Source organism: Sphaerodactylus townsendi, linkage group LG02, assembly GCF_021028975.2.
Source record: "Sphaerodactylus townsendi isolate TG3544 linkage group LG02, MPM_Stown_v2.3, whole genome shotgun sequence".
NCBI lineage: Eukaryota > Metazoa > Chordata > Lepidosauria > Squamata > Sphaerodactylidae > Sphaerodactylus > Sphaerodactylus townsendi.
The window spans coordinates 181,464,997-181,489,995 of record NC_059426.1 but is presented as its reverse complement, the minus strand read 5'-3'; the positions used below and the strand labels follow the sequence as shown (position 1 = coordinate 181,489,995).

The following is a 24,999-nucleotide window of genomic DNA, read 5'->3' as shown; positions in this document are numbered from 1 at the left end:
TGTCCTGGGTTCCACAGGGCTGGTTGGAGGCCCTGGAGGAGAAGCTGCTTGCCAACTGCAAGTCTTCCTCCTAGGGCAGTGGTGCGAACCTTTGGTACTCCAGATGTTATGGACTACAATTCCCATCAGCCCCTGCCAGCATGGCCAATTGACCATGCTGGCAGGGGCTCCCCACCCCCCCCCCCCCCCCCCTCGCTCCCTCCCCCCTCCCCCCCCCCCCTCCCCCCCCCACCCCCCCCCCCCCCCCACCCCCCCCCCCCCCCCGCCCCCCCCCCACCCCCCCCCCCCGCCCCCCCGCGCCCCCCCCCCCCCCCCCCCCCCCCCCCGCCCCCCCCCCCCCCCCCCCCCCCTGCACCCCCCACCCCCCCCCCCCCCCGCCCCCCCCCCCCCCCACCCCCCCCCCCGCCCTCCCCCCCGCCCCCCCGCACCCCCCCCCCACCACCCCACCCCCCGCCCAACCCACCCCCCCCCCCCCTCTCCCCCCCCCCTGCCCCCCCCCCCCGCCCCCCACCCCCCCCCCCCCCCCCCCCCCCCCCACCCCCCCCCCCCCCCACCCCCCCCCCCCCCCACCCCCCCCCCAACTACAATTCCCATCAGCCCCTGCCAGCATGGCCAATTGGCAGAGGCAGAGGCAGAGGCCAATTGGCCATGCTGGCAGAGGCTGATGGGAATTGTAGTCCATAACATCTGGAGTGCCAAAGGTTCGCCACCACTGGTCTATGCCAATAAAGGCTTGCTGCGAAGACTTTTTTTAAAAAAATAATTTGATGTCTTGTCAGACAGGTGAAGGTTTGTGTGTGTGTGTGCGTGTGTGCGTGTGTGTGCCAAGCTCGAATAACAGTCGTTTTTGCTGCTTGCTCAGATCAGGTGGACCAAAACAGCAGGCAGCGCCTCCGACCGCTTCCAGGATTCCAGCGTCTACAACGAGACCCTTCGGATCGCCAACATCCAACGGCATCAAGGCGGGCGCTACTACTGCAAGGCCGAGAACGGACTGGGCTCTCCCGCCATCAAGTCGATACGAGTTGATGTCTACTGTAAGTTGACCTTTCTGCTCCTTCTCTTCCTCGGCAGTCTTTCGTGGGGCATAAGATTGTCATGCCCTTATATAAAGTCGTGGTGCGACCGCACTTGGAGTACTGTGTCCAGTTCTGGTCGCCACATCTCAAAAAGGATATCGATGAGATAGAAAAAGTGCAGAGAAGGGCAACGAGGATGACTGAAGGACTGGAGCACCTTCCCTATGAGGAGAGGCTGCAGCGTTTGGGACTCTTTAGTTTGGAGAGGAGGCGTCTGAGGGGGGATAGGATTGAAGTCTATACAATTATGCACGGGGTAGAAAATGTTAACACAGAGAATTTTTTCTCTCTTTCTCACAATACTAAAACCAGGGGGCATTCATTGAAAATGAAGAATTAGGACTAATAAAAGGAAACACTTCTTCACACAACGTGTGATGGGTGTTTGGAATCTGCTGCCACAGGAGGTGGTGATGGCCGCTAACCTGGATAGCTTTAAAAGGGGCTTGGACAGATTTATTATTATTATTATTATTTATTAAACTTGCAATACCGCCCTATCCCCGGAGGGCTCAGGGCGGTGAACAACACAAAATCATACAAAAAACATAAAAATCTTAAAACAGGTACATTCTAAAATAGGGCTCACGAGACCCATATACCACCCTCTTCCAAAAATGAGGAGGGGTCCCAGTGATGTTAGGTATCATCAATGGTTCTCTTGAGCAAGGAACCTTCCCGGATGGGCTGAAGGAGGCAGTGGTCCACCCACTCTTAAAAAGACCATCGTTAGATCCAGGAGATCTGGCCAATTACCGCCCCGTTTCGAATCTTTCGTTTCTGGGGAAGGTAATTGAGAGAGTGGTGTTGGAGCAGCTTCAAGGTTTTCTGGATGACGCATCGGCTTTTGACCCCTTCCAGTCCGGCTTCCGTGCTGGGCATGGGACGGAGACTGTTCTCGTCGCCGTCACAGATACTCTCCGTATTCAGCTTGACCAAGGCGGATCGGCGCTGCTGGTGTTGTTAGATCTCACCGCAGCGTTTGATGTGGTCGACCACGATCTTTTGGCCCACCGCCTGGCCGCCTCTGGAGTGCGGGGCACTGTCCTTCAATGGATAACCTCGTTTCTCCGGGGCCGGAATCAGCAAGTGAGGTGCGGAGACCAAGCCTCCCGGAAGTGCCCGCTTCAATGCGGTGTACCCCAGGGGGCACTACTGTCCCCGCTGTTATTTAACATCTACATGCGACCCCTTGCTCAGTTGGTACGGAGTTTTGGGCTGATTTGCCATCAGTACGCTGATGACACACAGCTCATTCTGCTGATGGAGGGGGGAGCAGCCGCCGCCCCTGCAGCTCTACAGCACTGTTTGGAGGCGGTTGCTGGTTGGTTGCGACAGAGCAGGTTAAAACTGAATCCTTCGAAGACGGAGATCCTCTGGCTTGGCCGTGAGGGGGGGGAGGGACTTTCCAGCCGCCGGTGTGGGAGGGGGCCACATTGGCACCGACCCCCTCCGTCCGCAGCCTGGGGGTCCACCTGGATTTGTCTCTCTCAATGGAGACCCAGGTGGCCCATACAACCCGGGCTGCTTTTTTCCACCTCCATCAGGCTCGGCGTCTGGCTCCCTTCCTCTCCAGAGCGGATCTAGCCTCTGTGATCCATGCAACGGTCATCTCCAGACTTGACTATTGTAACTCGCTCTACGCGGGCCTTCCCTTGCGTTTGATCCGGCGTTTAAAACTGGTTCACCATGCAGCAGCACGTCTGCTTACAGGCAGTGGCTTCCGGGCACATATTCAGCCTGTGCTGCGGCAGCTGCATTGGCTTCCAGTAGAGTTCCGGATCATCTTCAAGGTGTTGGTGTTGACCTTTAAGGCCATTCGCGGCCTGGGGCCATCGTATCTTCGAGACCGCATCACCCCATACGTCCCTAGGCGGCCTCTCCGATCGGCGGAGGCCAATCTACTGGTGGTCCCTGGCCCCTCGACAATGCGGCTGGCCTCCACACGGGCCAGGACCTTTACAGCCCTGGCCCCGGCCTGGTGGAACGCTCTTCCTCCAGCTGTCCGGGCCCTGCGGGACCTTGTGGAGTTCCGCAGGGCCTGTAAGACGGAGCTGTTCCGCCGGGCCTTTGGAGGATCCAGCCGCCAACAGTGCCCCGACATTGGCCCTTAACATCTGGGCCACTAATCCATCATTGTGACTTGCCATGCCTCCCTTTATCGTAGGGAGGGAGGGATTTTATATGATTGGAACGCTGGACGCCAACCAACCTATATCTTGAATTTTAAATTACATTTCAATCTGGGCTTATATTTGATAAATGTATTAGGAGATTTTATTGCTGCTTTTATATGTTATTTTAAATGTTATTTAATTGTATTGTCTTACATGTTGTACACCGCCCAGAGCCCTCCGGGGATGGGGCGGTATAAAAATCTAATAAAATAAATAATAAATAATAAATAAATACTTCTCCTCCTTTATGGAGGAGAAGTCGATCTATGGCAGGGGTAGGGAACCTGCGGCTCTCCAGATGTTCAGGAACTACAATTCCCATCAGCCTCTGTCAGCATGGCCAATTGGCCATGCTGGTAGGGGCTGATGGGAATTGTAGTTCCTGAACATCTGGAGAGCCGCAGGTTCCCTACCCCTGATATAGACATAATACAGTCATAAAATAACTAAAACCTTTAAAAGCAGCGATAGAAACAATAAAAGATGGAGTATAGTAAATATAATAAATATAGGTATAAGTGGCGTCCGACAACCCCATTTTCAAAATCCTCTCCCAAGGGGGAGGGGCGGCAGGTCCCATTAGATGACAGAGGCCCAGGTGTAAGGAGCCAAGAAAAGAGGGGGGGGCAACATCAGCGGCCGGATCCTCCAAAGGCCCGGCGGAACAGCTCTGTCTTACAGGCCCTGCGGAACTCGCCGAGATCCCGCAGGGCCCGGACAGCTGGAGGAAGAGTGTTCCACCAGGCCGGGGCCAGAGCTGTGAAGGCCCTGGCCCGTGTGGGGGCCAGCCGCATCATTGAGGGGCCAGGGACCACCAATAGATTGGCCTCAACTGAACGAAGAGGCCTTACAGGGACATATGGGGTGATGCAGTCTCGAAGATACGATGGTCCCAGGCCGCGTAAGGCCTTGAAGGTTAACACCAGCACCTTGAAGATGATTCGGAACTCTACTGTAAGCCAATGCAGCTGACGCAGCACAGGCTGGATGTGTTCCCAGGTGGCGCTGCCTGTGAGCAAACGCGCCGCTGCATGCTGAACCAGTTTTAGTCTCCGGATCAAACGCAAGGGAAGGCCCGCGTAGAGCGAGTTACAAGTCTTGGACCAACAAAGAATAAACGGACTATAAATTTAGGATCAGAAATCTTTATTGAGTTGGCAGCAATTAACTGAATAATAAAACAAGTTTTGTCAACTAGTGAAACGAATAAACTATTAATACAAGAAAGGCAGCTTCTGGGGCTCTCTGATTTTTAATTCTGAATATCTCCACTAAAATTTTTACTCCCTCCAGTCTGATCCTAAGGTCTTCCAACAGATAGTAAACACAAGACAGTACTGAACTTCCTCTTAGATTTGTCAATTGAGGGAGAATCCTTTGTTGGCGTTCATGATGGTGAACCTTGAAAAATAAAAGAATGTGCTACAGGGTTTAAGTTTCCTGGAAATTACAGGGACACAGTCTAAGAGGGTGTGGAATACCTGTAAACCTGCCATGAGGTTTTTCTGATGGGAATACATTTAACCTTGCTTTTTAAAACTGCCTACAATAACGAAAAACAGTCAAGGTCTTCAGATAATTTGCACATCAAAAGGTGTTAAATAGTCTATATAAAGGCTGATTATACACTGGTGCTCTGCCCCACGCTGAAGAGAGATTCTCTTTGAGGCAGAACTTCTGTTAGAGTTGCCTTCCCACCCACCCACCCCCCCCCCGTGAGGTGGCTCTCATAATCTCTGCTGTTGGCCCTGCATTATTCTTTGCTACTGTTTTTTTTCACTCCTCCCCACCTCTCCCTCTCTAAGTCTGCCCTCCTTTATTTCAACTTCAAGTATTTGTATCACATTAGAGCTATTGAAATAATGATAATACAGGAATATTGACATTCCAAGGGATGTCAAACTAACAAGCCTCATTGTCCTCCTGTGGCTGCAGCAGCAGGAAGTATGTGTGTGAGTGTGGAGGGGTGGGAGGGAATATCAGTTCTAGGATATGGTCCCCTTCTTCAGCAGTGTGTTCCAGGGAATTGCTTTGCCCTCTTTTGTCAGACTACACAGGGAGGCCATTGAAATCCACAAACACCAAGACAACTGGAAGGAAGGAAGAGACTCTGAGAATTAACAAAACTGGGCTACTTAAAAACACCAGAATCAAAGGCCAAGGGCAAGCTAGGTTCACGGACAACAGACTCCACCCAGACACATGATTTGCATTCACTAGTACTATTGCTGCTGCAGGGAATGCAAATTCAAATACAAATGTAAATGAAAACCCCACACATAATACAATGCAATCAACCACACCTTTGCATAGCAAGTTCCACCCAAACTCTTACTGATTGGTTCCCCACCCTGGGACATGGACAATATATACCCCACTAAACATTCCCTTCTCACTGGACACAGTGTGGAACACACTTCTCTCTCTGTGATACACCTCTGAAGATGCCAGCCACAGATGCAGGTGAAAAGTTAAGAACAAGATCTACCGGACTGCAGCCACACAGCCTGGAAAACACACAACAACCGTCAACAGCACCTTAACGTGCTCTGGCTTGCAACTTGGGGAGGGAAAGAGAGTTTGGGAAGGGTTACCCCATAGAGTCACCTCTGGGTAGAAGGAGGAGAGCAAAGCACTCTGGGACTCTATGGGTCTGAAGAGTGGTCTGCTTTCCAATCTCAATTAAGAAACAAGACCCCAACCCTCAAACACCAATAGTTCTTTCCATGAAGAGTTTGAAGAAGAAGAGTTTGGATTTATATCCCCCCTTTCTCTCCTGCAGGAGACTCAAAGGGGCTGACAATCTCCTTGCCCTTCCCCCCTCACAACAAACACCCTGTGAGGTAGGTGGGGCTGAGAGAGCTCCGAGAAGCTGTGACTAGCCCAAGGTCACCCAGCTGGCATGTGTGGGAGTGCCCAGGCTAATCTGAATTCCCCAGAGAAGCCTCCACAGCTCAGGCGGCAGAGCGGGGAATCAGACCCGGTTCCTCCAGATTAGATACACGAGCTCTTAACCTCCTACACCACTCCTTCATAATGCTTGTTCCAGACCTTGTATTGGGATCATTATTACTATGATATTATCTTTTTTTTCCCTATGGAAGGGATATACACCAAGTCAATATATTCTGATTGAAGCGCATAACATATAAGGAAGATCTGGTGTTTCCGATGATTAATCCTGCTATACATTTCACTACCACTGATGTGATGATGAGTAGCAGCGACTTTGCTGTGGCCTGCGACTGGTCTTTGGCTGACCCACGAAATAGCCCTTGGGTTTGATGCCCCCATTCGCATCTGATCTGACTCGTGCCCTCAAGAGTTTCTTTAATCTTTCATGGGAGCAGCAGTGGCGTAGGAGGTTAAGAGCTCGTGTATCTAATCTGGAGGAACCGGGTTTGATTCCCCGCTCTGCCGCCTGAGCTGTGGAGGCTTATCTGGGGAATTCAGATTAGCCTGTGCACTCCCACACACGCCAGCTGGGTGACCTTGTAATAATCTAACTTCTCGGAGCTCTCTCAGCCCCACCTACCTCACAGGGTGTTTGTTGTGAGGGGGGAAGGGCAAGGAGATTGTCAGCCCCTTTGAGTCTCCTGCAGGAGAGAAAGGGGGGATATAAATCCAAAACTTTTCTCTTCTTAATGCTTGTTCCAGACCTTGTATTGGGATCATTATTACTATGATATTATGTTTTTTTCCCCTATGGAAGGGATATACACCAAGTCATAAGAACATAAGAACAAGCCAGCTGGATCAGACCAAAGTCCATCTAGTCCAGCTCTCTGCTACTCACAGTGGCCCACCAGGTGCCTTGGGGAGCTCACATGTAGGATGTGAACGCAATGGCCTTCTGCGGCTGTTGCTCCCGATTACCTGGTCTGTTGAGGCATTTGCAATCTCAGATCAAGGAGGATCAAGATTGGTAGCCATTAATCGACTTCTCCTCCATAAATCTGTCCAAGCCCCTTTTAAAGCTATCCAGGTTAGTGGCCATCACCACCTCCTGTGGCAGCATATTCCAAACACCAATCCCACGTTGTATGAAGAAGTGTTTCCTTTTATTAGTTCTAATTCTTCCCCCCAGCATTTTCAATGGATGCCCCTGGTTCTAGTATTGTGAGAAAGAGAGAAAAATTTCTCTCTGTCAACATTTTCTACCCCATGCATAATTTTGTAGACTTCAATCCTATCCCCCCTCAGATGTCTCCTCTCCAAACTAAAGAGTCCCAAACGCTGCAGCCTCTCCTCATAGGGAAGGTGCTCCAGTCCCTCAATCATCCTTGTTGCCCTTCTCTGCACTTTTTCTATCTCCTCAATATCCTCAATATATTCTGTCAATATATTCTGATTGAAGCGCATAACATATAAGGAAGATCTGGTGTTTCTGATGATTAATCCTGCTATACTTTTCACTACCACTGATGTGATGATGGGTAGCAGTGACTTCGCTGTGGCCTGCGACTGGCTGACCCACAAAATAGCCCTTGGGTTTGATGCCCCCATTCGCATCTGATCTGACTTGTGCCCTCAAGAGTTTCTTTCATCTTGGAGGACTCAGAGAGTTCCTGAACACAGTACTCCAAGTGCGGTTGCACCACGGCTTTATATAAGGGCATGACAATCTTTGCAGTTTTATTCTCAATTCCTTTCCTAATGATCCCCAGCATAGAGTTTGCCTTTTTCACAGCTGCCATGCATTGAGTTGACATTCCCATGGAACTATCAACTAAGACGCCTAAATCCCTTTCCTGCTCTGTGACCGATAGCACTGACCCCTGTAGCGTGTACGTGAAGTTTGGGTTTTTTGCCCCTGTGTGCATCACTTTACATTTTGCTACATTGAACTGCATTTGCCATTTCTTAGCCCACTCACCTAATTTATCAAGGTCCGCTTGGAGCTCTTTGCAATCCTTTGCCAATTGGCCATGCTGGCAGGGGTTGATGGGAATTGTAGTCCGTGAACATCTGGAGAGCCGCAGGTTACAGACCCCTGTCCTAACCCATTGTTTGTTTAAGTTGGGGCCCATTCAGGAAAAGTGCTTGCCACCCGCTGGTAGCTGAGTCTTATCATCTCTTGGCGAGGTTGCCATGCCAGCAGCACACGTGGGCAGGAAGCGCCAACTGTACCCCGCGTGGGCAAATTGCAATTAAAAAGCCCATAAATGCCAGAGCAGACCAAAGAGGACAACTGGGACTTTTCAGGTGTTTAATGAGAAGAGAAGAGATCTGGGATTCCTTCCCTCCTAATGCCTCGATACGGAAGTGCTTATTATTATCTTCTCTATTAGATAAGTTCGTCCTGGGTTATGTGATGTGTCACATTAAATTAGATTCCATTTTGGAACTCATTCGGGGGCGGTTTTCACTGACTGCCTGAGATTTGTTTTTCTGCCGCGGAATTTAATGAACAAATCAAATTGCCACATTGGTAACTGAAGGCTTATCTCTAACCTTTCCGTGTTTATCAGAGGTCAGGGTGAATTAGTCTCTCTTTCAATCTCTCTCTTTTTCTGTGGGTAAGAAATGGGATCGGAAAGATTTTTATAAAAGGACAAAATGTAATTAAAAGTTCAAGGAATGCAGATATCCCCCTCCGGTTTCCCCGGTGTGGGAGGTGCATTGCTCAAGAGGAGTTGAGCGCGTGTTTGGCCCAGGATCTTTGCTTCTGGGCTAGAAGAACCTGAATTGATGGATCCCTGTTAAAAGCCTCCGCATTTTGCAGCATGAGGTTGTGTGGATCACCCCATGGGAGAGGAAAGGGGAACACATGAAGGTGTAGGCAAGGAAGTGAGAGGTTTTCAGGGGAGCTGAATCAAGCACTTTCCCCAGGCTTCTGAGACTGTACTTCAGACATTGCAAGCCAACTTCAGTTTGCATGTGGTAAGAACATAAGAACATAAGAACTAGCCTGCTGGATCAGACCAGAGTCCATCTAGTCCAGCTCTCTGCTACTCGCAGTGGCCCACCAGGTGCCTTTGGGAGCTCACGTGCAGGATGTGAAAACAATGGCCTTCTGCGGCTGCTGCTGCTCCCGAGCACCTGGTCTGCTAAGGCATTTGCAATCTCAGATCAAGGAGGATCAAGATTGGTAGCCAGAGATGGACTTCTCCTCCATAAATCTGTCCAAGCCCTTTTTAAAGCTATCCAGGTTAGTGGCCATCACCACCCCCTGTGGCAGCATATTCCAAACACCAATCACACATTGTGTGAAGAAGTGTTTCCTTTTATTAGTCCTAATTCTTCCCCCCCAGCATTTTCAATGGATGCCCCCTGGTTCGAGTATTGTGGGAAAGAGAGAAAAATTTCTCTCTGTCAACATTTTCTACCCCATGCATAATTTTAGCAGCAGTGGCGTAGGAGCTCGTGTATCTAATCTGGAGGAACCGGTTTTGATTCCCCGCTCTGCCGCCTGAGCTGTGGAGGCTTATCTGGGGAATTCAGGTTAGCCTGTGCACTCCCACACACGCCAGCTGGGTGACCTTGGGCTAGTCACAGCTTCTCGGAGCTCTCTCAGCCCCACCTACCTCACAGGGTGTTTGTTGTGATGGGGGAAGGGCAAGGAGATTGTCAGCCCCTTTCTAGTGGGCACAAAGCAACCCCCAGACTGCTGCCCCATCCAGAGTTGTCTGTCGTGGCAGATGAAATACTAGTCCTTTGTGAGGAAGTCTTCAGGATTTTTTTTGATATTTTTGATCAATTTCATTATCTAATGCATTAGATCAGGAGTCTTCAAACTATGGCCCTCCAGATGTTCGTGGACTACAATTCCCATCGGCCCCTGTCAGCATGGCCAAGTGGCAGGGCTGATGGGAATTGTAGTTCATGAACATCTGGGTGGCCAAAGTTTGAAGAACCCTGCATTAGATCATTGGGCTTTATACATTGACCAAGTTTTCCAAATAACTTTATAGGTTGTATGATCTTCATTCTTTAACAAATGCGATAATCTGTCCGCCATGTTGAATTCTTGAACTTCATGAATCCATTCTTCCACTGTTGGAATCACTGTTCTCCAATTTCTTGCCAATAGAATCCTTGTAGCTGATGGAAAAGCATGTTTGAAGAAGTAGGGAAAGAACTTTTGACTGCCCTCTTAGACTGAGTGGCTGTCAAGTTACTGATAGGCTGGCAAGACTGGCATCTTATCATGCAGTTCTCTCTCTCTCTCTCACACACACACACACACCACCATTTCCATTGTCGTTACATATTGTAATTGCTCGGCCCAATTACAAGATTACATGTTCTATGTTTATACCAATTAAGGCATTAGACATAATAAGCCTAATTATGTAAATTGGTTGGGAAAAAAATTATTTTGACCTACGGTGGAAATTTTCACAGTGTGAACCAAATTCAGATTTGGAGGCCAGCCCAAGATGTATTTGGAAGAGTTGAGCGGCTGGGCTTTTTTCTTCTTCGACCGGAGAACATCTTGGGTAAAGTTCTATAAGAAGAAGAAGAGTTTGGACTTATATCCCCCCTTTCTCTCCTGCAGGAGGCTCAAAGGGGCTTACAATCTCCTTGCCCTTCCCCCCTTACAACAAACACCCTGTGAAGTAGGTGGGGCTGAGAGAGTTCAGAAGAACTGTGACTAGCCCAAGGTCACCCAGCTGGCGTGTGTGGGAGTGTACAGGCTAATCTGAATTCCTCCACAACTCAAGATAAGCCTCCACAACTCAAGTGGCAGAACTGGGAATCAAACCCGGTTCCTCCAGATCAGAGTGCACCTGCTCTTAGCCACTGCGCCACTGCTGCTCCTTAAAGAGTTGACAAGGAACACTCCATAGTTTTGAATTCTGTTTCCCGCAAGTTTTCACCATCTCAGTACAATGGAGCTTTGAAGACAGGTGAGGAGTAGACCAGGTGAACTTTCAAACCAGGCTTTCAAAGGGGAGCATTCAAACTGAGTGATGCGGTTGGCCATTGCCTTTCTCGGCAGAGCCTTCCTTGGTGGCCTCCCATCCAAGTTTCAACCCTGCTTCGTTTCCAAGATCTCAAGAGAACAAGCTATGCCAAGTTGTTTTCCTTTGGGGTGCTGTGTGGTTTCCGGGCTGTATGGCCGTGTTCTAGCAGCATTCTCTCCTGACATCATGGCCTGCATCTGTGGCTGGCATCTTCAGAGGATCTGATAGTAGGAAAGGAAAGGGATTTGGGCGTCTTAGTGGATAGTTCCATGGGAATGTCAACTCAATGCATGGCAGCGGTGAAAAAGGCAAACTCTATGCTGGGGATCATTAGGAAAGGAATTGATAATAAAACTGCAAAGATTGTCATGCCCTTATATAAAGCCGTGGTGCAACCACACTTGGAGTCTTGTGTTCAGTTCTGGTCGCCACATCTCAAAAAGGATATCGAATAGAAAAAGTACAGAGAAGGGCAATGAGGATGATTGAAGGATTGGAGCACCTTATGAGGAGAGGCTGAAACGTTTGAAACTCTTTAGTTTGGAGAGGAGATGTCTAAGGGGGGATATGATTGAAGTCTATAAAATTATGCATGGGGTAGAAAATGTTGACAGAGAGAAATTTTTCTCTCTTTCTCACAATTCTAGAACCAGGGGGCATTCATTGAAAATGCTGGGGGGAAGAATTAGGACTGATAAAAGGAAACACTTCACACAACGGGTGATTGGTGTTTGGAATATGCTGCCACGGGAGGTGGTGATGGCCACTAACCTGGATAGCTTTAAAAGGGGCTTGGACAGATTTATGGAGGAGAAGTCGATTTATGGCTCCCAATCTTGATCCTCCTTGATCTGAGATTGCAAATGCCTTAGCAGACCAGATGCTCGGGAGCAGCAGCTGCAGAAGGCCCTTGCTTTCACCTCCTGCACGTGAGCTCCCAAAGGCACCTGGTGGGCCACTGCGAGTAGCAGAGTGCTGAACTAGATGGACTCTGGTCTGATCCAGCAGGCTAGTTCTTATGAAAGCAATAAAGGTCAATAGGTGAGGGCATCTGAATAGGAGTGGCCTGGAATGTCAGGAAAAGTGTTTTCCTTTCCTTGCCACCCTGTCAGTGCATGACTGAAAACCACCTCTGTCAAACTGAGCCTCAGTTCATGTCCAAAACTGAGACCCAGGTTGTTCCCCGTGTAGATATGCTTTGCAGACTTGGGCGAGATGACGTTGCCACCCAGATAGGTTTACTGCCTGGGAAGCAGTGGCGTAACTGCAAGAGAGACATGGGGGGGCCAATTGACCCCAGGCATCACCCATCAGATCATGAGGGGGTGCAAAGTCACCGCCCCACACCACTCCCGTGTTGAGGTGCCCCCACCTGAGCCGGTAGCTTGCTCTCGGCCCCGCCCTGCCAGGCTGCCCAGAGCTCCACCACTCTCCTCCTCAGGGTGAGGTAAGTGGTGTCAGGAGCTTAAGGTATAACAGCTTCCTGGCAAAACCCTTGATTGCCTTAATTGCCTGCTGAAGGACTGACAGCAGTAACTTGTTGGCAGTCAGCCAAAGGGAATGACTAAGCATGATTGCATCAGCTACCTGTATAAGAGTCATGTGACCTTTGACTGTACTAGCCATAGGCTAATGAATGTATCATAGTGTATATAAGTAAGCAAACTCAGTTAAGCATGTTCCTTGCTGGGGACAGGACCTAAGCCGAAGGCTCTGTCCGTTTAAACTGTATATAGTGTGCCAATGCCAATACATCCTTCTTTGAGTGAACTCCCAGGCTCCAGCGGTTATTGCCGCACTCTGTGTATGCTCAGATGCGCCTACGCTGTCAACTCGTGTCAAGTGGGGCACGGGAAAGGGGGGTGGCTGGACAAGGTGTTGCCGTGGGCGCCATTTTTCCCCGGTACAGGGCAGAAGAAGAAGAAGATGCCAAAGGGCTTGCCTTGCTGGACCCTTTATAGAAGAAGAAGAAGAGGAGGAGGAGGAGGAGGAGGAGGAGGAGGAGGAGGAGTTTGGATTTATATCCCCCCTTTCTCTCCTGCAGGAGACTCAAAGGGGCTTCCAATCTCCTTGCCCTTCCCCCCTCACAACAAACACCCTGTGAGGTGGGTGGGGCTGAGAGAGCTCCGAGAAGCTGTGACTAGCCCAAGGTCACCCAGCTGGCGTGTGTGGGAGTGCACAGGCTAATCTGAATTCCCCAGATAAGCCTCCACAGCTCAGGTGGCAGAGCTGGGAATCAAACCCGGTTCCTCCAGATGATGAGTCTGGAGCCCTTCCTTTTGTTTCTGCTCTATAGGAAAGCAGAAACACATCTGGCCTGGTTGCTTTTTCTCCATCCTTTCGCAGAGTTATAATTTGGAAATAATGAAGCCAAAGCATTCGATATGATGTGACCGGAGTGTGGGCGAAATTACTGTGGTTTCTTTCCTGACTTCATTTATCTCTGAATGCCGGGCAGATCGATCATCCAATATTTGCTTCTTCTGGCTCTCAATACTTCAGTCCTTATGTGTTATTCGCTGCAAGTTTGCCTCGGATCTCAAAAATATTGGGCTGTGGTTTGGCTGGCTGCTTGGGTGCCCTAAACGAAGGAGACTCTCAAACCCGCTTTTTATGGCTCTCTGGCTGCTGAGGGTTGGCAGGGGAAAAAGTTTTTTTGAATGGTGCTACGTGGGCAGTATGACATGGCTTTCAGCAAATATTCAGTGTTGACAGTGATGTCATATTGACGCTGTAGGATTTGGATGAAAAGTCAAGGGCTTCACAATATTTCATTCATTCATTCATTCATTCATTCATGCATTCATTTATTTTCCTTCCTTCCTTCCTTCCTTCCTTCCTTCCTTCCTTCCTTCCTTCCTTCCTTCCTTCCTTCCTTCCTTCCTTCCTTCCTTCCTTCCTTCCTTCCTCCCTCCCTCCCTCCCTCCCTCCTTCCCTCCCTCCCTCCTCCCTCCCTCCCTTCCTTCCTTCCTTCCTTCCTTCCTTCCTTCCTTCCTTCCTTCCTTCCTTCCTTCCTTCCTTCCTTCCTTCTTTTTGGGGAGACTTTTAATGAATCCGGTTATAGGACGCCTGTCATTAAGAACATAAGAACATAAGAACTAGCCTGCTGGAGCAGACCAGAGTCCATCTAGTCCAGCTCTCTGCTACTTGCAGTGGCCCACCAGGTGCCTTTGGGAGCTCACGTGCAGGAGGTGAAAGCAATGGCCTTCTGCGGCTGTTGCTCCCGATCACCTGGTCTGCTAAGGCATTTGCAACCTCAGATCAAGGAGGATCAAGATTGGTAGCCAGAGATCGACTTCTCCTCCATAAATCTGTCCAAGCCCTTTTTAAAGCTCTCCAGGTTAGTGGCCATCACCACCTCCTGTGGCAGCATATTCCAAACATTGTTGTGTTGACTGCTGTTTTAATGGATTTTAATGGATTTTAACTAATGTGTTGATTGCTATGTGGTCACTATTGTGACCCTCTATTATATATTGTATACATATTGATGTTGTGCACTGCCCAGAGCCCCCCGGGGATGGGGCGGTCTATAAATCGCAAAAACAAAACAAAACAAACAAACAAATAAATAAATAAATATTTTATTAGTTTTATATTTCGGCCCATCCTCAAAGGGCTCTGGGCGGGTTTCAACGTTGTTGAAACATGCATCATTTAAAACTTCCCACCACTAAAAATAAATCCTAGTGGAAAACTTTAAAACCAGTTACAAAATTATTACAATAACGCTGGTTTAGATAAGCTAAACTAATCCATCCCACCATTTTCACCCTGCCTCCACCACCACCCCCTCCCCGAGACCGAAAGATATTTAATCAATACTAGAAAATCTAAGAACATAAGAACATAAGAACAAGCCTGCTGGATCAGACCAGAGTCCATCTAGTCCAGCACTCTGCTATTCGCAGTGGCCCACCAGGTGCCTTTGGGAGCTCACGTGCAGGATGTGAAAGCAATGGCCTTCTGCGGCTGAGGCCAGCCAAATCTGAGGCCAGCCAAGCCTATGAAGCCGCAACCTGATATCTCCTCTGAATTCTGAGGGTTTTAATTTGTTTTTAAAAAGTAAGGTTTTTAGCCATGTGTTGTTGTTGAGAATATATAACCGGTGTACCTTTCCCCTTTATATTCCCACAATGAAAAAGATCTATCGACTTTCACCCCAAATCCTACGGCATTGGCTCTGTGTCTGCATGACATCACTTCTGAATGTTTGCCGGAAGTAACTTTGTACTTCCCACAAAGCACCATTCAAAAAAAATTATCCTGCCAACCCTGAGCAGGCCAGAGAGCAACGTAAAGGGGGTGCGAGTCTCCTTAGCTTAGGGCACCCAAGCAGACAGCCAAACCAACTTTTCTGAGATCCGAGGCCAACTTGCAGAAAATAACAATCAAGACTGAAGTATTGAGAGCCAGAAGTTGCAAATATTGAATGATTGATCTGGCAGACATTCCGAGATAAATGAAGCCGGGAATGAAACCACAGTGATTTTGCCACCCCTCCAGTCACATTTCATTGAATTCTGTTTTGGGTTCATTATTTCCAAATTATAACTCAGCAGACGGATGATGGAAGAGCAACTCGGCCAGATGTGTCTGCACTTTCCTATAGAGCCCAAAAAGAAGGAAGGGTTCCGCATTCACCATCTGAATTATTTTGCCCCGTTCCCAGTCAATAAACCTATCCCAGCGGCAAGATTGTCTCGCCCAAATGTGTAAAAGCGAGGCTTTAATGAAAGCTTGGGCATTCAGTTGAACAAACAGATTGTGGCGATAGAGTGCTATAATATCGTTGCATTGTTGTGATTTTGCAATTTATTGTCGAAGGCTTTCACGGCCAGAATCACTAGTGTGTTGTGGGTTTCCCGGGTTGTATAGCTGTGTTCCAGTAGCATTTTCTCCTGATGTTTTGCCTGCATTTGTGGCTGGCATCTTCAGAGGATCTGATGGTAGTAAATATCTATCTATCTATCTATCTGTCTGTCTGTCTATCTATCTATCTATCTATCTATCTATCTATCTATCTATCTATCTATCTATCTATCTATCTATCTATCTATCTATCTATCTATCTATCTATCTATCTATCTATCTATCATCATCATCATCATCATCATCATCATCATCATCATCATCATCATCCACCCCCCACCCCCCCACCCCCCACCCCCCATCATTCCCTTCACCCATCCACTCCATCCACCCATCCTTATCTATCTATTCATTCATCTATTCATTTGTCATTCTATCTATCTATTCTATCTATCCTATCCTATTCCTATCTATCTATCTATCCGTCTAATCTATCTATCTATCTATCTATCTATCTATCTATCTATCTATCTATCTATATCTATCTATCTATCTATCTATTCTATCTATCTATCTATTCTATCGGAAGTTTGATGAGACCTGCTTCAACCCCCGAAGGGTTTTTCTGGAAGTGTATAATACAATGAGACATAAAACAAATACAATGTAAAGTCTCATAAATACAATAGCGATAAAACATTAAAATTCATTAAAATACATTATAGCAGCGATTCCAGACATTACAGATAAAAATACATGCACAGATGCATGCCCAGATGGCGCCCAACCCAAAGGCCAGGAGGGCCAGCATTGCCCAAAAATAGATGGATCAGTGGCTATTAATGGTGATAACTAACGGGAAACTCAGTGTTCAGAGGCAGTCTATCTTTCTGAACCAGGAGACACTGCAGAGAAAGGTGATCATCAGCCTGCCCCAGAGGCATCTGGAACGTTTGAAAATGCTTTAAGAGGGACTGGAGAAGTAGCCATGCGTTGGTTGTATGCTCCCCTGAGTGATCAAGAAGGGAATATTGGGGGGAAAATGCATAAAACCATAGAAATTATAATAAATTATACATTTGAAAAAACACCAGACACTATCCTCCAAGAGATTTGGAACTACGAAGATGACAAATTGCAAAAACACAGGTTGGGAGATTTCATGAGGTTTGGGGGTGGAGCCTGCAAAGAACAAGGTGGGGGGGGGACCTCAGCTGCATATGATGCCATTGAACCCCCCCCCCCTGCAAAGCAAACCAGCTCCAGCATGTCTCAGTTTAAATTGGGGAATAAGCAAGCTATATGTCAGGAGTGCTTTGATTGTGTGTTCCTGCATGGCAGGGCATTGGACTTGATAGCCCTTGGGGTCTCCTCCAACTCTATGCTTCTAGGTTGCTTTCCCATCCCTTGCAGCAAGCAGGAAGTGGAGCAGCTGTTGCAGAGATGGAATAGCGATTCCACTTTCTCCCTTTCCCTCTTTAGTTAGCTCCTGTATGCTTTGTGCGTAAATGTTCGGCGCTTGAAAAGATACTCCTTGTTTTTCATTCACGTTATTAATAAAGCTCAGCTGTTAATTTCACAACGGCCTGTCTGTTCAAGAGATTCCACCTGAGCCCTCCTCGTAAACACAGATGACAGATGTCAGCTACTCCCTCTCACTAAGTTTGGTTTCCAGAAGCTAATTCCTCCAACTTAAAGTGAAGGCCACTTACTTTGGGTCAGAGTCGGGTCATCTGCTGAAGGGAGGGGGAAGAGATTCCAAACAGACAAAAGGCTGTATTTCTTCACCCCATGCAGAGTTAATCTTCGGGACCGCATTACCCCATATGTCCCTACTAGGCCTCTGCGCTCAGCAGAGGCCAATCTGCTGGTAGTCCCTGGCCCCTCAATGATGCGGCTGGCCTCCACGCGGGCCAGGGCCTTTACAGCCCTGGCCCCTGCCTGGTGGAACACCCTTCCTCCAGCTGTCCGGGCCCTGCGGGATCTTGGTGAGTTCTGCAGCGCCTGTAAGACGGAGTTGTTCCGCCGGGCTTTTGGAGTGTCCAGTCGTCGATAGGTGCCCCCTCCTCCTCTTCCTCTTCTTCACTTCTGGGTCTCTTATCACCTATGGGACCTGTTTCTACCCCCTTTGGGGAGGGTTTTAATGAGGGTTATTGCGGACATTGTTTGTTACTGATCGCTGCGTTTTAAATTGTTTTAATGTATTTAAGGGTTATTGTATATATGTGGTTTATGTTGTTCACCGCCCAGAGCCCTTCAGGGGTAGGGCAGTATACAAAACCCAATAAATGATTGATAGATAGATAGATAGACAGGCAGGCAGGCAGGCAGGCAGGCAGGCAGGCAGGCAGGCAGGCAGGCAGGCAGGCAGGCAGGCAGGCAGGCAGGCAGGCGATGGATGGATGGATGGATGGATGGATGGATGGATGGATGGATGGATGGATGGATGGATGGATGGATGGATGGATGGATGGATGGATGGATGGATGGATGGATGGATGGATGGATGGATGGATGGATGGATGGATGGATGGATGGATGGATGGATGGATGGATGGATGGATGGATGGATGGATGGATGGATGGATGGATGGATGGATGGATGGATGGATGGATGGATGGATGGATGGATGGATGGATGGATGGATGGATGGATGAATGGATGGATAGATAGATAGATGGATGGATGGATGGATGGATGGATGGATGGATGGATGGATGGATGGATGGATGGATGGATGGATGGATGGATGGATGGATGGATGGATTGTAGAACTCCCTGCCCCAGGATGTCATGATGGCTTCAAAGCTGGAAGATTTTAAGAGGGAGTGAACATGGTAACTAGTCATGACACATACCTCTTCCCTCCAGTTTCAAAGGAGCATGCCTGTTGTATTAGATGCTGTTGCTAAAGGCGCCATGGATGGTACAGGCCAGGATGGATTCCATGTTCCTGTGTCTGGACTTTGGTTCCAGTCTCACATTAGTATGCATACCAGCCCGTTACACCTTTCCCACAGCCTAAACTATTTCTATTTGGATTGCAATAGCTGTAGCCATGGGAAATGGCCACAGTCCTGGGAACAGCACACCTACCCTCTTGCTCACAAAATATATGCAAAGTGCCAGCCAGCCTAACACAGTCCTTTTTCCTGCCAGCTACTCTTACTTCGCCTAATCCTATCACACCCTTCCTGCCCCACTACTGGGAACAGCTCAACCTCACTTTGCTTTGGAATACCCTGGAGTTGTGATGTCATCAACTCTGCCTAAAATCTAATCAACCACGGAACACTCCCTGGCTTTGACTCATGAAGCCATCGTTCACTTCACTGCTCTCCTTGGAGGACCGGAACTTTTGCTTGTTTAGGAAGGTTTACTCTCTTAACATCACGGGAGAGCCAATTTTCCCATATCTAGGCTGCCCAAACAGCAGTTCATTGCTCGCTGTCTCTGAAGTTCCTTTGGTTTGGTTGGACTAAACTCTGGTTCAGTTGCACTGTGTCCAGTGTGCTGTTCCCCCCCCCCTTTTTTTGGAATTCAGTGTGGGTGTTGGGACTCTGCCTTTTTGAACCTTATCCTCTTCTGCACAGGTAGCTATCACCCTCTCCTCTTCTGAACACATAGCTATCACCCTTTCCTCTTCTGAACAAGTAGCTATCACCCTCTCCACAATGACCTACTCTGTTCCAAACTTATCCTTCCTCTCTTTTTCAATCTTTGGTCTCTCCCTGTGTGTGTATTTGCCATTTGTGTGTATTTATTATTTTGTTTTTCCAGTAACAATGGTTAAACTTTAATTTTAGTCTCCTGCAGTTTTCTAAGGAGAAAGACCTCCGTCAACGTTGGTGGGAGATCATGCAAACCCAACCTTTTGCACTGCTAGGTCTGTCCCTTGCTAATTCCCCATCCTAAATGGGCCAGACTTTACCATTTCGGAGAGAGCCAGTGTGGTGTAGCGGTTAAGAGCAGGTGCACTCTAATCTGGAGAACTGGGTTTGAATCCCCGTTCTGCCACTTGAGCTTTTGTAGGCTTATCTGGGGAACCAGATTAGCTTGTGCACTCCAACATATGCCAGCTGGGTGATCTTGGGCTAGTCACAGTTCTTCAGAGCTCTTTCAGCCTCACCCACCTCACAGGGGGTTTGTTGGGGGGGAGGGAAAGGAGATTGTAAGCCCCTTTGAGACTCCTTCAGGAGAGAAAGAGGGGATATAAATCTGAACTCCTCTTCCTCCTCCTCCTCCTCCTTTTTCTTCTTCTCCTTCTTCTCCTTCTTCTCCTTCTTCTCCTTCTTCTCCTTCTTCTTCTTCTTCTTCTTCTTCTTCTTCTTCTTCTTCTTCTTCTGTGAAAGCCAACGTTGTTGCATTCGTCTTGTTTGTGGGCTTTCTAGAGGCACCTGGTTGCTCACTGTGTGAACAGAGTGCTGGACTTGATAGGTTTTGGTCTGATCCAGCAGAGTTTTTCTGATGTTCTTATGTTTAAAAAAAAAATCCAAAACCTCACAGCAGTTAGGGAGGGAATTTTGAATAAAAGTCCTGTGCGGAAGGCCTCAGTGTGGAAGAACTTGATAACACTTGGCTTGTGGATGCTGGAGACAGAATGCACAGGGGTGGTTGTTCTAAACATCATTCATAAGACAGCTTCACACACCCCTAATGCCATTTTTCCTCACAGTGATTAATTTTCAGCAGAAGTTATTCTTTTGTTTCCTAAACAAAACTCTTCCTTTTCCTTCTGCTCGCCAACTGCAGGGCGAGACCAAGATCCTGAAGCTGAAGAACCTCCGACCGCAGGACTACGCCAACTACAGCTGCATCGCTTCCGTCCGGAGCGTCTGCAACATCTCGGATAAGATGGTGTCTTTCAGGCTTTCGAACAAAACAGGTATTTCACTGGGTTGTGATCGCAGGAACCCCGGCTGAGCTTCTGCAACTTTTTCCTCCCCCTAGTTCAGTTATGAACACTTCTGTAGTTTCAGCCTGGTGTCTCCATTTGCATCACCATTATATATTGCTAGTGGGCCTGGCCACGCGTTGCTGTGGCTGAGTCTGGTGAAGTGGAAAAGAAAGAAAAGGGGAAGCGAACGGTTCGAACATGTGTCACTGCACAATGCTTGCAAGGGAGGGGAGGGGCAAGGGGCCCCTCTCTCCCCTCCCTCTCTCCCGTTCCCTTGCACGGCAACCCGGCCGGTCCCTCCCTAACATTCCCCTTCCTCTGCTAGGGTGGGTGGGCCATGTGCAGGTGGCTGGCCCTGGCCCTTTCACTCCCTTCCCTTGCAGGCAAATTATCTAGTGTAAAACACGCTGGGAGGCATGAGCTATGTTGTGTTCAAATTTCAGAGCGTTTGGTCCAGCAAACCCCCGGACCCTCCCTCACCTTCCCCTTCCTCCACTGGGGGGGTGGGCCATGTGCAGATGGCCCGCCCCATCCCTTTCACTCCATAAGGCAGTGGTTTTCAAGGAAGGCATGGTTTGGTTCCCTTGTATCAGAAGGTGTTGCTTTGATGGCCAGCAGATGGCGTTGTTGCAGAACAGAACTGTGGTTCCAACTGTCACAGGTGTGGCATGTACACAATAACTGGCACAGTTGTGACGTGTACACAACAGGAGGTGTGGAAACAGTATGGAAACCTGGCCGCACGCGAATGCGACGTTGTGTGAAAATTTCAAAGCAATTGGTCCAGTAGTTTGGGAGATTACCTGTCAGCAGAAAAACGCACTGATAGATTTTTATGTATATAGATTACTGTTATGGTTTAATATTGTTTAATATCACAGTTGCCAGTCCTTTAACTGGCAGTTGTTGGCCTTTTGTTACAATTCGAGCCTCACCCAAAGGCCGCCTGGGACGTTGTACTGTATCAGCGTAGTATTCCTGTGGATCCCATCAGGGCTGCCTTCTGAATCTGACAGATGTTAATTTTGTCAATTTGAAGATGCTACAAGTGCTACCCTAGTGTTTTCGGAATGGCACCCAGCATGCCGATGACCACTGGGACGACCTCCGCTGGTTCGTGCCAGAGTTGCTGAACCTTGATTTTCAAATCATATTATTTAGTGACCTTCTCATGTTCTTTTTCAGTGACCCTGCTGTCACCAGGTATTGCTATGTTAGTGGTGGTCACTTTCTTGTCTTCAATCACTGTGACGTCCGGTGTATTATTTAATCCGTTTAGATTCAAAAGTTCCACAAGAACTTGACCTTCTCATTTTCCACAACTTTCTCTAGGCAATGTTCCCACCACTTTTTAGCCGTCCTGATGTAGTAATTCTTGCATAAGTTCCAGTGGATCATTTTGACTACTGAGTTGTGATTTTGTTTGTAGTCAGTCTGGGCAATCTTTTTGCAGCAGTTGGGTACATGATCTACAGTTTTGTCGTCTTCCTTGCATAATCTTCTCTTTGCAGGAGGGTATCAGAGGATATTTCGATTCTGGCATTGATCATTTTTGTCCTAATGTCCTGCTCTTCAGCAGCTAAAATCAGTGATTCCGTTTCCTTTTTCATTGTTAACCACAGCCAGGTCTTTTCAGTTTGCACCTTGTCCTGGATCTTCTCCAGAAATTGGTTGTGTAGTCCATAACATCTGGAGTGCCAAAGGTTCGCCACCACAGGTCTAGGATATGGGAGGCTGGCTAGAAAAGAGATGCTGCCGCTGAGCTAGCTTGTGGCAGCAATGTTGTGTTTTAGTTTGCAGGTTACTATTTCTGTTTCTTGTCATGTCTGGATTCCTTGCTCTGTGCACAGTAAATGCCTGAATCTGCTAAGACCGGTGTGTGGACTATCCTTGGTTCCTGAGGGCCTTTCTAGGCCAATCAGCAGCCAGCCCTCCCCCCCCCCCCTGCCCCGCACACATATATACACACAGAAGCGTCTTACACGGAACACAAAGCAGCTTAGTGAGGAAGTTTGATACTTGGTGGAACAGCATCCTCCAGCACGTGTCGAAACATTTGGGAGAGCGCCGACTCAAGGAACCGGGGTTTTCCTTTATAATAATATAAAGACTGCAAAGGCCCTGAAAGCCAATAATGAAGGAAGCCGCCGGAAGAGCTTTAATGAGGCTCTGACTTGGTGTCTGGGGCGAGATTTTTGGGTTTATTTGGAAATTGCATGTTAGCGCTGGGTCTGGCAAATTGCTCTCTCTGGGTTGCGTTTGTGTGTGTGTGTGTGAATTTTCACGCTGGGAAAATTACTCACAGGGTTCAGCCAGAGAAAATGAAAGCCCGTGTTTCCTAGCACCTACAACTGCCGGTGGGGTGGACAGCACTATAAAAACAGTGGGAACCTGCTTCAGAGTTGCCAATATCCAGGGGCAGCCTGGAGGTCTACCAAAATTACAGTTGATCTCCAAGCAATAAAAGTCAGTTCTTTTGAGGGAAAGGAGCAGCTTCCACTGGTGGACACTGTAGCATTATACCCCTCTGAGGGAATTCTCCAGCCTGTTGTCCTGGTTTCTAGGGTTGGTAAATGGAAAAACAATCGGCCCTGGTTCAGATTCGGGTCCAGTTTGGGTGTATGGGGTCAGATACACCCGAATTTGCAGTGACATCCAAGATTCTCTGGTGTGTTTTTTTATTTTTTTGCTGTTTTTTTCACGTTTTAGCGTGCAGATGGCGCATTTTTAAAGGTATCGGCATGGAAATATCAGGGTATCTTAGGAGACTTGATTATAATCTAAGCTTGTGCAGTTTGTTCAGTGGGCTCAGCTTTTGCTGGGACTCCCCGAAACAGGTGGCCCATATCAGCCATTGTTTCCAATGAGAGCCAATGGAAGATAGGGGCTATCTTTGAGGGTCCATAACCTGGGCCTCCCTGAACCAAATTGCACCAAACTTGGGGTGCATGATTCAGATCAGATGGGATTCAGATAGCTCAGATTCAGACCCTGCTCGTCTGAATCCATCCGAATCAATGCAGATTCGGTCAAAATCCAGATTCGGACCGTCCGAATCTCCAACCCTACATGGTTTCTGTGGCTTCCCACATGGAGTGGAACTTGCAGGGGGTGCAGCCTGGGAGGCCATTGATGTGGCTGAGTGGCCTGGCTCTAAGATAGAGTTGCCAGCTATGGATTGGGACGTACCTGGATATTTTGGGGTGGAGCCTGAAGAGGGTGGAGTTTAGGGAGGGGTGGGGCTTGATGAAGAAGAGGAGGAAGAGGAGTTTGGATTGATACCCCACCTTTCTCTCCTGTAAGGAGACTCAAGGCGGCTTACCAGCTCCTTTCCCTTCCTCTCCCCACAACAGACACCTTGTGAAGTAGGTGGGGCTGAGAGAGTTCTGAGAGTACTACGACTAGTCCAAGGTCACCCAGTAAGAATGTAGGAGTGCGGAAACACATCTGGTTCACCAGATAAGCCTCTGCCACTCAGGTGGAGGAGTGGGGAATCAAACCCGGTTCTCCAGATTAGAATCCACCTTCTCTTAACCACTACACCACGCTGGTCCTTTAATGGGTTATAATCAGTGGTGGGATCCAAAAATTTTAGTAACAGGTTCCCATGGTGGTGGGATTCAAACAGTGGTGTAGCGCCAATGGGGCTGGGCGGGGCACGACGGGGGCAAGGCATTCCTGGGTGGGGCTGTGGAAAGGACGCAGCCGCTGCGCCGGTTCTTGGCCGGGAAACGAATGCACGCAGGCGCAGGCTGCCACGCACACCGGTGCACCTCCTGCTAGACTGCTTCAAGTTTTGCGCACTACTGCTGAGAGGAGGGGCATAACTAAGGCAAAAATCACGTGGCAAAATCACCCATTAGTAACCCCCTCTCGGCACACACAAACAATTAGTAACCTACTCTGGGGAACCTGTGAGAACCTGCTGGATCCCACCTCTGGTTATAATGCTATAAAGTCCACCTTCCAATGCCGACATTTCCTGCAAGTGAATGGATATCTTTTGCTTGGAGATCAGTTGTAATTATTGGCAGGAGATCTGAGGCAACACCCTAGAGAGGCACAGGGCCTGCCACTAAGGGGCTGCCACAGGGCTGCACTGTGTTGTCCGGTTCTGCCTCAG

General features: G+C 48.5%; 1 protein-coding gene across 1 annotated transcript in view; it reads left to right on the top strand.

Annotated features, from left to right (window-relative positions):
- Window positions 1-24,999, top strand: part of LOC125426438 (MAM domain-containing glycosylphosphatidylinositol anchor protein 2-like) — a 409,319-nt gene that overhangs the window by 229,728 nt on the left and 154,592 nt on the right. Inside the window, exons 4-7 of the mRNA XM_048484696.1 lie at window positions 863-1,037; window positions 12,576-12,613; window positions 19,573-19,632; window positions 20,732-20,864. Coding sequence (XP_048340653.1) covers window positions 863-1,037; window positions 12,576-12,613; window positions 19,573-19,632; window positions 20,732-20,864 — 406 coding nt within the window. The remainder of the gene's footprint in view (window positions 1-862; window positions 1,038-12,575; window positions 12,614-19,572; window positions 19,633-20,731; window positions 20,865-24,999) is intronic.